The sequence below is a fragment of the Chrysochloris asiatica genome, unplaced genomic scaffold (assembly GCF_000296735.1).
Source record: "Chrysochloris asiatica unplaced genomic scaffold, ChrAsi1.0 scaffold00452, whole genome shotgun sequence".
NCBI lineage: Eukaryota > Metazoa > Chordata > Mammalia > Afrosoricida > Chrysochloridae > Chrysochloris > Chrysochloris asiatica.
In genome coordinates, this window is record NW_006408970.1 from 662,576 (window position 1) to 677,648 (window position 15,073).

General features: G+C 47.2%; 1 protein-coding gene across 1 annotated transcript in view; it reads right to left on the reverse strand.

The window, feature by feature from the left end:
• Positions 1-13,179, reverse strand: part of PMP22 (peripheral myelin protein 22) — a 34,768-nt gene extending 21,589 nt beyond the window's left edge. The window contains exons 1-2 of the mRNA XM_006877271.1: positions 13,102-13,179; positions 11,465-11,564 (exon numbers count right to left, since the gene is read on the reverse strand). Coding sequence (XP_006877333.1) covers positions 11,465-11,564; positions 13,102-13,179 — 178 coding nt within the window. The remainder of the gene's footprint in view (positions 1-11,464; positions 11,565-13,101) is intronic.
• Between the last annotated feature and the right edge of the window lie 1,894 nt (positions 13,180-15,073).

Here is a 15,073-nt window from a genome sequence, read left to right on the forward strand (position 1 = left end):
CTCACTAACTCCTACCCGGCCAATAACTCACCCAACCTCAGAGAGACAAGCAGAGACCCTGAAGGGAGTATTCACACAGCTGGGCCTCTAGAGAAGCTGCTGAAAGAAGGAAGCATCTGCTGGGGAAGAGAAGAACCAGGAGAGCTAGAACGCGGCCTTCAAGCTTCTGAAGGGCCCACATGTAGAAAAGAAACTGCAGTCAGTATGCTCTAGTAGCGCCATTCAGGGCTTAAACTCCTTGAAGGCAAGCTCTGCAACTTGGTAAAACCCGAGCTGAACACAGAATGCTGCCAGCCAGGCACTAATGAGAAAAGCCAGAAATGACTACACAAAAGAGGGGGCAGATTTGGGTTGAAGGCAGTAACTTATTTAGACAATATCTCATGGAATTCCTCCAACATCACTGGCTACTTCTTCCCAGTTTCTTTTGCTAAGTACTTCCTGAATCCACAATGAGCACCCAATTCTGCTCTGGGCCTCATTCACTCCCTTCTGCCCCTCCTCTCATCTGGGTCCAAGTAATTTTATTCAGAACCATGGCATTCAGTGCATAAGTACATTATAGACTCCTGACTCCCTAGTATCCTGGCCAAACCCCTGCCCCAAGCTCTGGACTTCTTTGCTGACCTTTTATCACCTCTGATGGTTCACACATAATTACTCATTTCTAGCTCTGGTAGCATAGTGGTTACAAATCAGGCTGCGAACCAGAAGGTCAGCAGTTGGAAACTACCAGCTGTTCCACAGGAGAAAGAGGACGCTTTCTGCTCCTGTAAAGATTTACAGCCTTGGAAACCCTGTACAGGGTCGCTATGAGTCGGAACCGACTCCACGACACATAACAACAACAACCCTCACCCTCAAAACTCTCTTCCTCCCCAGTCCCCCCATCTTGATAAAAACAAAAAAACAAAAAACCAGCCGTAAGTCATTCATGTCCCAGTTATCTTTAATGATTCTTTCTGCAACTCCCCGCCTCCACCCATATCCAACCCAGCAGTGAATCCTGCACTCGTCCTGTTCCCCAACCTCCTCCTATGGGTCTGGTGAGGAGTGAAATGCCCAGCTTTGAAGAGAAGATCTGCAACCACGTGAGCTACAGTCACCATTTCGTCCCACCTAGACTGTCAACACGGCCTGCTCACTGTTCCCACGTGACAATCTTGCCATACCCCAAAATACGTTCTCAACATAACAGCCAGAATGGTCTTCAAAACACAAATTAAATCCTGCCCCTGGTCTGCTTGAACCCCTCAAGGGTTTCCCAGATGCCAGTCTCGGTACCTTGGTCTGTGAGGCCCTACCCATTTCCTGCCTTATCTTGTTGTCCTTCCTGTGGCCAGCATACTCACCCACCACATGATCCCCACCATTTCTGGACTCACCCCAAACCCACTGCCTCTGAGTCCAATTCTGACTTCAGCGACTTTTATGGGACAGAGAAGAACTACTTTTGAGGGTTTCCCACATTTAATCTTTATGGAAACAGACTGCCTCATAGTTCTCCCATGAAACAGCTGGTGGGTTCGAACTGCCAACCTTGAACTTCCCAATACTTAACACACTGAGCCACCAAGCCTCCTCAATGCTGGCCATACATACCAATTTTCCCTGCCTCAAAACCTTGGTCTTTGCCATTAGCTAAAAGCCAGCATCTACGTTAAGTCCTGCCAACCCCATGTATGTCAGAGTAGAACTGTGCTCCAGAATGTCCAGTGGCTGATTCTTTAGAAGTAGATCTCCTGGGTGAACTCAAACCTCCAACTTTTCAGTTCTTAGTGAAGTGTGCTAATATTTAATCAAGTCCTAGATTTCTCTTCCTCTGGGTCTCCACATGACTAACAAGTTCCTCCCTGCTTTTTAAGTCTCAATCCACATCAGCTCTCAAAAACGCCTTGTGTGACGACAACCATTTCCTCTGCTGGATGACTTCCTATTTCATCACTCCATTTATTTCCTGGACTATAAAGCACTATTCCGCTATGTACAACTGTATATTATTTACAGTGTTTCCTCCAGAAATCTTGTTGGTTTTTTTCTTTTTCTTTTCCCTTTTTATTATCATAAAACTGTATATTGTACAGCCATGACACTGTACGATAAGCAATGGACTGTGAACCACAAGGACAATGGTTCATACCCACCAGCCACTCTACAAGAGAAAGATGAGGCTTTCTGCTCCCATAACTATTTACAGACTCAGAAACCTACATAGGATCACTATGAGCCAGAAACGATTCAAAGGCACTTAACAACAACAAAGATATCTATAGCACACTGGCCAACTCAACGTTTTCCACATGTGTAATTCAGTGATGTCAGTGACATTAATTGCATTGTGTATCCGTCACTAGAAACCTTTGCCAAATTTCCTATCACCATAAGCAGAAATTCACTGCTTCCTAAACAATGCCCTTTCTTCATTCTTCTGCTCTTGGTGTTAGTGGTTTTGTGCCACCGAGTCTGTTCCGGCTTACAGTGACCCTGTAAAGGGTTTCTGAGGCTGTAAAGTCTTTATAGGAACAGAAAGCCTCATCTTTTTTCCACGGAGTAGCTGGTGGATTTGAACTGCTGACCTTGAGGTTAGCAGCCCAACACGTAACCTACTACACATTGTTGTTGTTATGAACTGTGGAGTCAGTTCCGACTCATAGTAACCCGTCACAGGGTTTCCGAGACTGTAAATCTTTATGGGAGCAGAAAGCCTCATCTTTCTCCCGCGGAATGGCTGGTAGTTTCGAACTGCTGACCTTGAGGTTAGCAGCCTAATTCATAACCACTACGCTACTACACATTGGTGAGCACTAATCAACTTAGAGGGAGGACCTTTGTTTTTCTTGTTCACCTCTTAGGTACCCAGTTTCTGGGGCAGTGCCCAATGCATTGAATGTGCTCAATATAACTGGAGAATACAAGAATGAATCACATTGGCTTTAGGGAAAACGGAGGGGCTCTCTTGAAAGGTGGTAAGTTCTGGGTCACTGGAGGGTAGATTGTAAAAAGCCTGAAGCTTCAGACCGGGTGGGGAAGTGGATTGAGGGTCTTCTTGACTCCTTCCTGACAACACTAGGAGTCTACGAGCGGGCTGAGGACTGCACACTAGGCAAGTTTACTCCCAGATATTGAAAACCAAAACCCATAACCGCAGGCCTCACCACAGGCCAATCCCTATTCATGAAACACATTCTGGTAAAATCCTGGAGATGCTATTTAAATTGTCTAAGAAGCAAAGACTGAGAGCTTCAAGGGACATATGGTTCAGACCCAGGTTAGAACAAGCATTCTATATTAATTCCAGGATACTGGCATTTGATGAGAAACATTCTTAAGGTTTGAAACATCAGTGTGGAGACACCACAAGCCATTGCTTGAACCTCCCTGGTCCTGCAGGATCCCAGCCTCCCACAGGGCCTGTAGAATCAAAAATCTTTCCTTGGGTAGCTATTGTGGGTTTGTTCTAGGGAGCCGAAAAGCTGTGAAGTTGCAAAACACAAAACCACAAATACAGAGGGCTCCCTATATTCTCTATAATATGTCCAAAAGGTCAGCCGCAGATGAGGAAATGGCCTTAACGCTCTTGCAGAAATGACAATGTCGCCCAATGGAGAAACAGGTTTTATCTGGAGTCATTTTAAAGACAGATACAACATGTGGGCTCATGTGTTAGGCCTCTGAGACTGGCAAGCTGTTTTTTTAATTTTCAGTCCAAAGGAAGGGTCCAATGCTGCCTAAAATCTACTAACTGGCATGAGTCTGTTTTTGTTTAGAATGAAAAAGAGAGGCAAGGGGCACTCATGTTCTTGGTTCTGGTCCTGCCCAAGCCCCACACTCTGTGGCCAAAGCATGCTTGCCTGGAGACACTGGTAAAGCACACACTGGTGAGTGCATGCGTGTGTGGATGTGAAGTGCATGTGTTTCTTCCATGTTCTCGTCTCTTTTAAAATGGAAATGCTTACAGAATGGACACATATTACAGGCCTAGCATCTCAGGACCTCAGTGTGAAAAAGCTTATCAGCTCTCTTTCTTCTGAGACAAGCGAGGGTTCTGTAACAGGGGGCATGGCGCTAGGAGGAAGGGACATCTGACTGGGCCTAATCTCAGCTTGATTCTCTGAAGCGTATAAAGATCAGGCGGAGGCGCGGGGGGAGACCAACACCATGCCTGTCTATAGCATCTGGGTGCCCCGGACCTGTGTGGACTCTGGTCATCTGACCCATTCTGAAGGGGCCCAGGGCCACACAGAGCCAAGGCAGAAAGGAAGAGGTCTTAGGCATATGAACTTGGAATCACTATTTCAGTCATTGGGAGGACTCCGAGCAAAAACCACTCATTCACTCGATTTCAAGACACATGCTATGCTTGAATGCTCTGAGTCACTACTAGATGCTTAACTCACTCCATTTATGGGGGTGAGGGGGCAGAAGGAGTGATCCAGAATGCGGGCACCTATGGGACTTGATGAGGAGCCTTGGCACCCTGACCCACCTCACTTCAGTTCATAACCAGAGCTGCTCAGATGGCGTTGGCTCGAACGCCGCAGCTCCAGGAACCTCATATAAGACCCAGTGTACTTCTGAGGACACTTAACAATGACAACAACATGTCCTTTGACACGATCAGTCATGTCTTGGTATTCCACTATATTTATCATGGTTGTTGTTAAGTTGATTCTGACTCATAGCAACCTGTATAGGTTTCCGAGGAGAGGCTAGTGAGCTTGAACCACCAAGCTTGCTGTTTAAACCGACATTGCAGTCCAGTGCATTAATCTGAAGTGTCACACCGGTACAGAAACACTGATTTTCTATCATGACATAATATCGATGGTTATTCTCTAATTAAGGAGCTCTGGTAGCAAGGTGGTTATGAGTCAGGCTGCTAACCTCAAGGTCAACTGTTCAAAACTACCATCTATTTATTCCATGGGAGAAAGATGAGGCTTTCTGCTCCCATAAAGATTTACAGCCTCAGAAACCCTACACAGGGTCTCCACGAGTCAGAACCAACTCCGCAGCACATAACCACCACCACAATTATGAGAATAAAAGCTCTCAATGAGGAGACTCTGTAAGGCAGCAAAAGAAACCGAGAGCAACAAATGTGACAAGAATCCCATCATGTAGGTTAATTAATGGAAATGTCTTGGTAAGATTTCTAAATTATTCTGCCTTGTGTGTGCTCTTGGCTGTTGCTTTAACTTCAGCAAAATAGACAGCTGAGACACATAGATGACAGAGAAAATCAGAGTGAAACATAAAAACTGGAAATGCATCAACATGTTCCAGACTCCTTACTAGGCTCGTGACAGGCCCAACAGCTCTCCTACTCCCCCCTGCTCACTCTATCTGCTTGATCCAGTCTTGTCCTCTGTCCCTGAAATGGCCAGCCTCCTTTACTCCCTGGTGGTGATCTTGCAGATGACATTTAAAAAGGGTGCAGGAATGGAGTATGCAGGTAGACCCCAATGGGCCTTCTTCTAGATTTCTACCTAAAGACTGAGACCCATGAGAAACCTCTGAAAGGGGTTAAATTGGAGAGTGAAATGGTCAGGTTTGTTTGTTTGTTTGTTTGTTTGTTTGTTTGTTTTTGACATCATACTAAATTCCAAATAAAAATGGGTAACAAGAGAGCCAGCAAGGAAGGACACAGGAAATCACATCACTGGGTGGACAGGGAGTTCAAGAAGGACGAGAGATGAAAACACATCAAGTCCGAGCCCAACCACTTGGCTGGCTGGCCAGTGATGAACCATTTATTGACGCAGGAGAGATGTGGTAGGGAAGGATGAAGACCAAGTTTGGACAACATCTCTGAGATGTTCTAACAGAACTATCTATAAGGCAACTGAATAGATGGGTCAGAGATGCAGACGAGAGGTCAGGAATGGAAGAAATCAAAGATTCAAGGGGCACTGTGAACTAATAATCAGCAAGACGCCATTAATAGCAGGGGGTGGAGGGGAGAGGTCCTTGTGTGGCATAAATGGTTTATACTCAATTAACTCTAAACATTGGTGGCTTGAACAAACCCAATGCTATCACAGAAGAAAGGGTCAGCCATCTGCTTCCAGCGATCATATACTCTTGAAAACCCAAGGCAATGGTTCTATGCTGCACACACTTGTTTTTGATTCCTTTTCTTTTAACCAGGAAGGGAGGGAAATAGAGAGAGAAAGAAGTCTAGGATGACTCTGCAGTTTCTGGTATGGGTCACTGGGAGGACAGTGCACAGGACACAGAGGGACTGCTGTAAAAGTGGAGGTGAGGAAAACATGCGTTCAGTGAGGCCAAACAACAACATTTCTCAGCCTCGTTGAAGCCAGGTGTGGCCAGGTGACTAAGGTCTAGCTGAGAGAACGAAGCAGAAGTGCCTGGTCCATCTAGGGAGGTCTTATTGGAATGTGGATGAGATGACTGGAGCTCTAGGAGCCTTTTGTTCCATGAGGAAGAGGGTCAACCCCAAGTGATGGAGGGAAGAAAAGTAAAAAAAAATATTTGAAAAGGTCTGGGGTTCTGTCAGTTTCATAGGACCAGATGCCTACCCTAGGTTGCTTTCTCCCGGGCCTCTTTATTTAAGTCAGTGTGTTGTCTTAATCCTGACTGGACAGCAGTTGGCTGGTCTACATGTCCCTGCGCTTCCCTTCTGCTTTGCATTACATCATTGCCTTGACAGAGCATCCGTCCCCTGAACGTATATATGTAATTCCTGCCTATCCTCTGGAGGATGGGTCAAATTCCACCTCCCACACAAAACTCCCATTGCGCTTCCTCCCCTGGCCTCTGGCACGCTGGCTGTCTGCCTACCCTACTCCTTGGGCACCCGGCTTAGGCTGCCTTCACTTGATTCACTCCACCACACTCATCTCCTGACTCCTCAACAAAACTTAGGACCAGCAAGGTCAAGGTCTAATGCTTTGCAGGTCCTTGTTGTATTCTCAGGGCCCCAGAGGCATTCAATAAAAGCTCATGATGACTATGCCCCACCTCAGTTCACAGACAGACAGGAAGGGGACCAGAAATGAAACAATGAGAAGGCAGGCAGAGTTGAAGATAATGAGTAAGAAAACTACAGCTACTTCTAGTATCAAGATCTGATATGCCTCCTTTAAACTATATAACATAGACACTTGAAGTTCCTTGACTGACTAATATACTGCGCAACACCAAGAGGCATCATTCTTATGGAGAATAATGTGAAGTCCCCCTGGAGGGGACAGTGCCATGATCCCCACACACATAAAAACTAGTCCCTTCAGAAATAATAGAAAGTGATCTAAACCAATGTATATTTCACATAATACACTTGCAACATGCTCTTCATTAGTCAGTATCAGCAATGAATTACTTCTGATTTCTTAAATTAAAAGTATGTATCATAATATATAATATATGATACATACTTTTAATTTAAGAAATCAGAAGTAATTCATTGCTGATACTGACTAATGGTCCTAGTGTGCTGCTGTGGGTTAGTGCGCCAGACTGCAAAGCCATTTGAACGGCAAGGTCGGCGGTTCAAGCCCACCAGCTGCTCCTCAGAAACCCTATACAGGGTCACTATGTGTCAGAACCGACTCGACGGCTATTAACAATAGCAACAATAATCATAAATTCTAAGGTGCTCTGGTAGCGTAGTGGTTACGAATCAGGCTGCGAACTGCAATATCAGCAGTTCGAAACTACCAGCTGGTCCGCAGGAGAAAGATGAGGCTTTCTGCTCCCATAAAGATTTACAGCCTTGGAAACCCTGTACAGGGTCGCTATGAGTCAGAACCAACTCCACAGCACATCACCACCACCATCACCATCATATATTCCACTAGCAAATAACAAAGTAAAGGTTTACAACTGGTAGAGTCCATTTATAAAGGCATTATCTCTTTTCATATATTTTCACCACCTTATTGTTTGTCGCAGCAATTGCTAACCCCAAACCCAACCAAGGAATCATTAGGAGGAGCCAGTACCTCAGAGCTGAACTTTACAGTAACACATGGAAATTACTACTGGGAAGGCTTAAATGGAAACTTCTAATTTACAAGCCTGAGTTGAAACAAAGCCCAAGTGTTTAAAGGCATGTCCAGATTGATTTAAAATGTCGGTATTGAGAAGACAGGTGTTAGAGACAAAGGTACACACTGAAATCCCCACAGAAAACAACGCCGTGAGATTTGAAACCAAATATAAAGACCCTTGACTAAGCTGCTAACCGAAGGTCAACACATAGAGTCCACCAGCAGCTCTGATGGAGAAAAGACCAAGCAATTTGCTTCCATGAAAGTTTCAAAACCCGGTAACACCAAACCTACTTCCATCGAGTCAACTCATTGTTGTTGCTGTTGTTAAGTGCCATCAAGTCGGTTTCAACCCATAGTGGCCCTGTATAGGGTTTCTGAGGAGGAGCTGGTAAACTTGAACCGCCAACCTTGTGGTTCAAACGGACTTTGCAGCCCAGTGCATTGACCCAAGCGCCACACCAGGACTCCTAGCAACCCCACATAAGGTTTCTGAGGCTGTAAATCTTCATGGGAGCAGACAGTCTCATCTTTCTCCTACATAGTTGCTAGTGTGTTTGAACCGCTGATCTTGAGGTTAGCAGGCCAATGCCTAACCCACAGCGCCACCAGGACTCCTTTTCTCATAAAGATTAAGTGCTGTCGAGTCTATTATGACTCATAGAGACCCTATGTAGGAGTTCCAAGGTGCAGCTGGTGGGTTTGAACAGCCACCTTATGGTTTGCAGTCCAATGCTTATCCTATGGTGCCACACCAGGCATTATAGGGCAGTTCCACTCTGTTCCACTGGGTTGTTAAGAGTTAAAAGCAACTTGATGGCACACAACAAGAAGTATACCCTCTTTAAGGTTTCTGGGTGTCACAAACATTTGTGATTGGCTACTAATCGAAAGCAGGGCGTTTTGAAGCCATCTAACAGCTCTGCTTGGGAAAAACAAAAAAGGTCTGAAAAAGTATTTTCATAAAGATCATTGTTGTTTTTAAGTGCCGTTGAATTAGTTCCGGCCCATACCAACCCTGTATAAGGTTTCCAAGGAGCGGCTGGTGAGCTTGAACCACTAACCTTGCAGTTCAAACCAACTTTGTAAGCCAATGCATTAACCCAAAGCACCGCACAAAGATTACAGCCAATAAAATCCTATGGAGCACAGTCTACGTCACAACACGTAGGTAACCATGGGTTGGAACTAACTCCACTACAATGCGTTCTTCTGTGGAGCTTTTTGGTTTGTTGTTTGGGTTTTTAAATTTATTTTAGTGCCTCTTGGAGTCCCTGGGAAGTGCGATGATTAATGGGTTCAGTTGCTAATCCAAAGATAGGCAGTTCAAATCTACCCAGAAGTACCTTGGAAGAAAGGCTTAGAAATCTGTTTCTGAAAAAATCAGTCACTGAAAACTATAAACACCGTTCTACTCCGGCATACATGAGATCATCGTGAGTCAGCGTCTACGCCACAGCAGCTGGCTTTTCTTTTTTTCCTTTTATTTTTGAATGTAGGGGCCTTTAATGTCTCCTTTAGGCCTGCTTCTAGGTCAGAATAGCAGCTATCCACACCCCAGAAGATGCAGAATGCTGGCCAACAACAGACCAGGAGGCAAATAACACTTTGTTTTCTACAGGAATTTGAGCCCAACTTAAGATAGCTGTTCCTCTGCCACCTTGCTTCTGCTGAAACACAGCCGAGTTTCAATGTGCCTGGCAAAGTTGCTCCCTTCCGGGCCTGTGAGTCCAGGATTCTTGGCCATCCCCAAGTGGGCCAAATGCCACTTGGAAACATCCCTTGAAGACATCACCTGACTTAGGGAAAGCAGGCCTATTTCGGGCTGCATCCCCACCTGTGACCACCAGGTGGCAGTAGTGAGTAAGAAGCGGCCCATTCAGACTCCAGGGAACCTCAATCAGACCTTGTGGGGGGAGAAACCGGATGCTGTGCCTTGGGAGAGAAGCAAAGTGATGGTCACATCTCAGGCACTCATGAGTATTTGATTAACTTTGTTGCCATCTCACCAAAGCAACCGAAGGGTGGTTTTAATTCAACACTCTCCACATACTCAGAGAAAAGATAAGGGCTGTTCACATCAGTAAGGGTAGGGGAAGGGTGGGGGGAATCTCTCTCTCTCTTTTTCCCCCCCTGGAAAGTGAAAGCATAAAGCAGGGCTTTCTACTCCACTGAGGAAAGGGAAAAAGTATTTCTTGACTATCCTCCCCACATACACTGACAAATGGCTATTTTAGCCGTTTCTCTTTTTAAGGAGGTTCCGGATGTTTCGTTTACAATGCTTCAGAGACATGTTTGGGTCTAGGGCTTGCAGGAAGAAAAATCCAGCAAAAAGACTGAATTGTGCAAAGCTTGAATCTAAGGGTGACTTCACTTTATTGCGCTGGAGCTAAACCGGTTTCTTTCATGGGGTAGAGTGTCTTCCATAGAGATACCGGCTGGGTCTCTGAGCAGCTACAGTGGTAGTGGTGGTTACAGTGACCTTGTACTGGGTTTCCAAGGCTGTAAATCTTTACGGGAGCAGAAAGCCTCATCTTTCTGCCTAGGAGTGACGGACAGATCCAAACTACTGACCTTGCTGTTAGCAGCTCAGCTCGTAATCCACTACGCTGCTCCTGAGAAGCGACAGCAACATCTACAGCTGTGCTTTATGACCTTCTAAACCCAAGATGCCAAGATCCACCATATCTACAGCTACCTTCCTCTCCCAACTGACCACACATCCTTTGGAACACAAGACCATGCTGAGACAGGTCCACTGTGTTCTCAACATCAATCGTGTATACTAGAGCGGCACTGGGCTCCATAGAGGTTTCCACTGGCTGATTTCTCAGAAGTGGATCACCAGGTCTTTCTTCTGAGGTGCTCCTCAGTAGACTCAAAAAAACCTCCAAACTTGTACCACCCAGGAGCTCCCAGGCATAGATTGAAAGTTTACAACTAGCTCCAAGGCTCTATATTTTGCATTAAGAAGTCACATAGCCGTTTCTGCTAAATAGCACTCCAAACCCAGCCATGTTCTGGACAGTCTCAGTTCACTGTAGCAGGAAGAGGAAGGGCTTTTTGAAAAGCAGAGATAGGCACCAACCCACGAGAATGGTTAGATCAGAAATCCCAGTGGGACCTGCCTAAGGTTTAGCCCCACACCACCATTTTACTGTTTGTCCTTGGTCAGATTTCTTTACTCAATAACAACATTACACTGAAAAATCAGGAAGGAGCACAGAGCATTTCTCTAGGTGGGAGACAGCATAATAAATAGCACCTAGGCTGTTGGTTTCCTCAGTGAGACTTGGGTTCGTGGGTTCATGGCTCCCCGCCACAGTCCACCCCAACCCAGCAACAACTTTCTAGCTGGTGTCTTCCAAGAATAGGTGCTTTCAGTCCTGTGCTAAGAACACGCTACAGACATATAAGGACAAAGTCATGGAGGAAAAAGCCAGTCTCACCATTTGCCGATGAAAAGAAACAGTGGTGGACGTTGCTCGTGGTGGAAACACTACAGTTCTGCCAGAGATCAGTCGCATATCCATGGCCCACGAGCCATTGCTAAAAAAGAATCAGACATCTAGAATCAGCGGAGGGACTGAACAGGAAAGGGATGCACAGGGAATAGGGCTGGGGAGAAGAGGAGAGAATCCTAAAAGAAAGCAAAGGACACTTTAATCCACAGATCAACCTGGTCTGCCCCTGCCCAGGGCTGGAAGGACAGAGGTCATTTCCTGGTTAAGCCCCAGTCAGATCAAGAAAGATGCAGCTTGACTCAGACATGCTAGAGCTGACACTTTGTGTCAAGCAGTTTGTAAATGGACAAGTACTCCACCCTCTGCCCTCCCCAACACACACACCTAGCTACTGTGTGCAAGAGGTAGGTACTATGGTACCTGAAGAAACAGTGGTCTGAACTTAGGACCCCTGAATCCAAGTCACCTTTCCTTTTATTATTCCCAAGGATTCATTCCCCAAACCACCACTTCTCAGAGGTCATTTCCTTACTTATAATGTGTATGAAAGGAGCTCTGGTAGCGTAGTGGTTACGAATCAGGCTGCGAACTGCAAAGTCAGCAGTTCGAAACTACCAGCTGTTCCGCGGGAGAAAGATGAGGCTTTCTGCTCCTATAAAAATGTACAGCCTCAGAAACCCTGTACAGAGTCGCTATGGGTCAGAACAGACTCCACGGCACACAACAACAACAATGTGTATGAATCAAAACACCTATTAGCACCAGGAACAATTAAGATGTTGTGAAGAGGCTTGTGAATGCAAAGCAATTCATAAACCCCTAACATAATTGTTTCTCACTCTGACAAAATTATCTCTCAACCTTTTAAAAGGACAAGAATGTAATTCCTGGCTTGGGAACTGGCCTGGAGCTAAGACGCTAAAGCCACTGCAACACCACTGCCAAAGGTATCTATGCTTCGTTCTATCACCCAGGAAGTAGTTTAAAATGGAATGTTTGACATCTGATAGTTTTGTATTAAAAGTTCTTCTGGCTACCTGGTTCATATCAGTGGAGGCTTTATTAACAAATCGCTGTGTCCACAAAACAGAAGGGGTACCCTGTATTCTTTTTTGAAGAACCAATTTTCATTTTCCGGGTTCAGGTTCTATCGGATGTTTTATAACCAAGCCACTGGCTGGCCTTTGACATTTGAGGAAAATAAAAACAAGCCTTTATAAATACTTCATTTCCTTCCTCGATAAACTTGCATCGAGAAGATGCTCAACAATCTTGTCCAATGAAGTCCAGCGCCCTGGAGATGCGCTGCAATCCAGTTTGAACACAGGCCTTCAAATGTCGCCTAGCCTAGCACTTGCTTCCTCCCCGCCTATGAATTACTCTGATTTTCTCAAAACAACTAAAAGGGGCAGCTTGCCAGAAACTGCAAAAGTATCCTGGGACGCTGGAGATTCATATTTATGGGCTCAAAACAACACAATTCCAAACCAAGGGAAGCGCAGGCAAAGACCCCGAGGGGAGGGAAGGTCTTTCAGGGGCCGGCTACGCCTCACCCAGGCTGGACGTGGGGATGCCTGCCCCACCCGCCCCACTGCCAGCCCCATTACCCACTGAGCACTCACGCTGACGATCGTGGAGACAAACAAGAGTACCAATACGGCAACGTGGAGGATGATGATGCCCAACAACAGGAGAAGCATTCTGGCGGAAAGTTCTGTTCAGCGGAGGATGTGCTGCGACGAGAGAGGGAAAACGATTGTGAGGCCCAGAGCCTGCCGCCTGCGCACCTACCCAATCCCAGCGGCCGAGAGGGGGCAGCAGCTGATTGCAGGAGCCCGCCCAGCCGCCGGCTGGACCCGCCTGGCCAGACCCGCCCGACCAGCGACTAAAAGTCTTTGCTTTGGGGACAAAAAAAGCTGTACGCGCATGTCTAAGTCACTCCAGGAGTAGGGGGGCTTTCCAGAAAGACAAGAAAAGGTCCTGGACACCTCGGTGGGCAACTCGATTTGGGAAGGGAATAGCAGGAAGAGGGCACACGTTCTCCGAGTCTGGGGTCAGGGGCCCACTTGTCTGGGATGCCTGGGAGGTGGGGAGTGGAACAGGATGGGGGACAGCAGTGGCGCACTATTGAAAGAGCACTGTTTGCAAGGATGGTTTCCCAATCCCCAGCGCGCTTCACGTTCCGTTACTCTCCAAATTTCCACCCAGTTCTGCCAGCGGAGGGGAACTGCCCTAGCCTCGTGGGCTCCGACTTCAGGGAGATGGTGAGGAGTCGGGGGAGTGTGGAGAGGAAGGAACTGCCCGGGAGGGCGGCCTGGCCTGGCGCTCCCCGCCCACCGCTCCCGCGACTACCAGCAGCGCTTGGGGAAGGGCCATTCCGCTTCCCCCGCAAGTCTCGTGCGTTCCTCCCCGGACCCGGCTGCTCCCTGGCACTGAGAGCCCGGTCCCGGACCTGCCTGGGCTCCGGGCTGGGCGGAGGGGAGCAAATACTCTTCAGCCGCGCGGGTAGGCGGAGGGTGAAAAGTTGAGACCCATCAGAATTGCAGCTGGCCAGAACCCGCAGGAAGTCTTCTATCGGAAACCTTCTGGCCCTAGCCCCTAATTTTACGCTCTCTGGGTGGGTGGGGGCTGGGGGAGGTGGTAGACACTGAAGTCAGGGTGACTCTAAGAGGCTTTATACGACAGTGATTGGCCAATTGCGTCTTTATGGACCGCTCTTGACAGGATCCCTGTGAGTCGGAACCGACTTAAGACACTTAACAACAACTAGGTCAGAATCTTAGAACCAAAGAGACAGCATTGCAAAGAATCACTTTTAAAAGTACTCAATCCCAGATCATTCCTTTACACACACACATACACGCACCCCATTCCAAGAAACCCTGGAATGTACAGGATGAAATAAGCAAGGTTTTCTGGTCTCTCTCTCAGTTTAATTTATATCAGATGACTCCTAGTGCCGGGGAGGGGCAAGAGAAGGGCTCTGCGGCAGGTGGCTAGAAACGAGGAGTCGATAGGGGTCTAGTCCCCCCAACCAGGTGGTCCACTGTAAGCAGTTTCTTGCCAATGTATCTTTAAACCTGTGGCTCTCAAGCGAGTTGAGAAATGCGCCTTTCCCACCCTCTGTTCCAACACCACCGCCACTGCCACCACGCCACCCGTACCCTAAACGGTCTATAGACCGCAAAGGCACTGCTTGCTGTTGAAAAGTAAGAGAGAGATGGGGAGCCCCGCCGGGTCCTCACAGAATGCTCAGGACTAGGCGCCCGCTCCGTGCCGTCTGGTACCATGGACGGAAGGCGCCCACGTTTTTCCTCCAACTTCTCCACTCCCTCCACCAAAACACTTACAGTCCAAAGAAATAGCTGTCCCCGATCCGCAGAGTGGCCTCTCAAACTCGGGTGCGTTCTCTCACTGCTAGCGTCCCCAAAAACAGTTGCGCTGTGGGATGCGCGCGCGTGAAGCGAGGGGCGAGGGGAGGCTACTGGCGTTCCCCTTTAACGGGAACAACGCCCTGTTTGCGTCGCTGCAGTAGGGTGTGTCCCTGGGTCAGCGTGTGCTGGAGGGCGGGACTCCTAGAGCAATGAAGGAAGG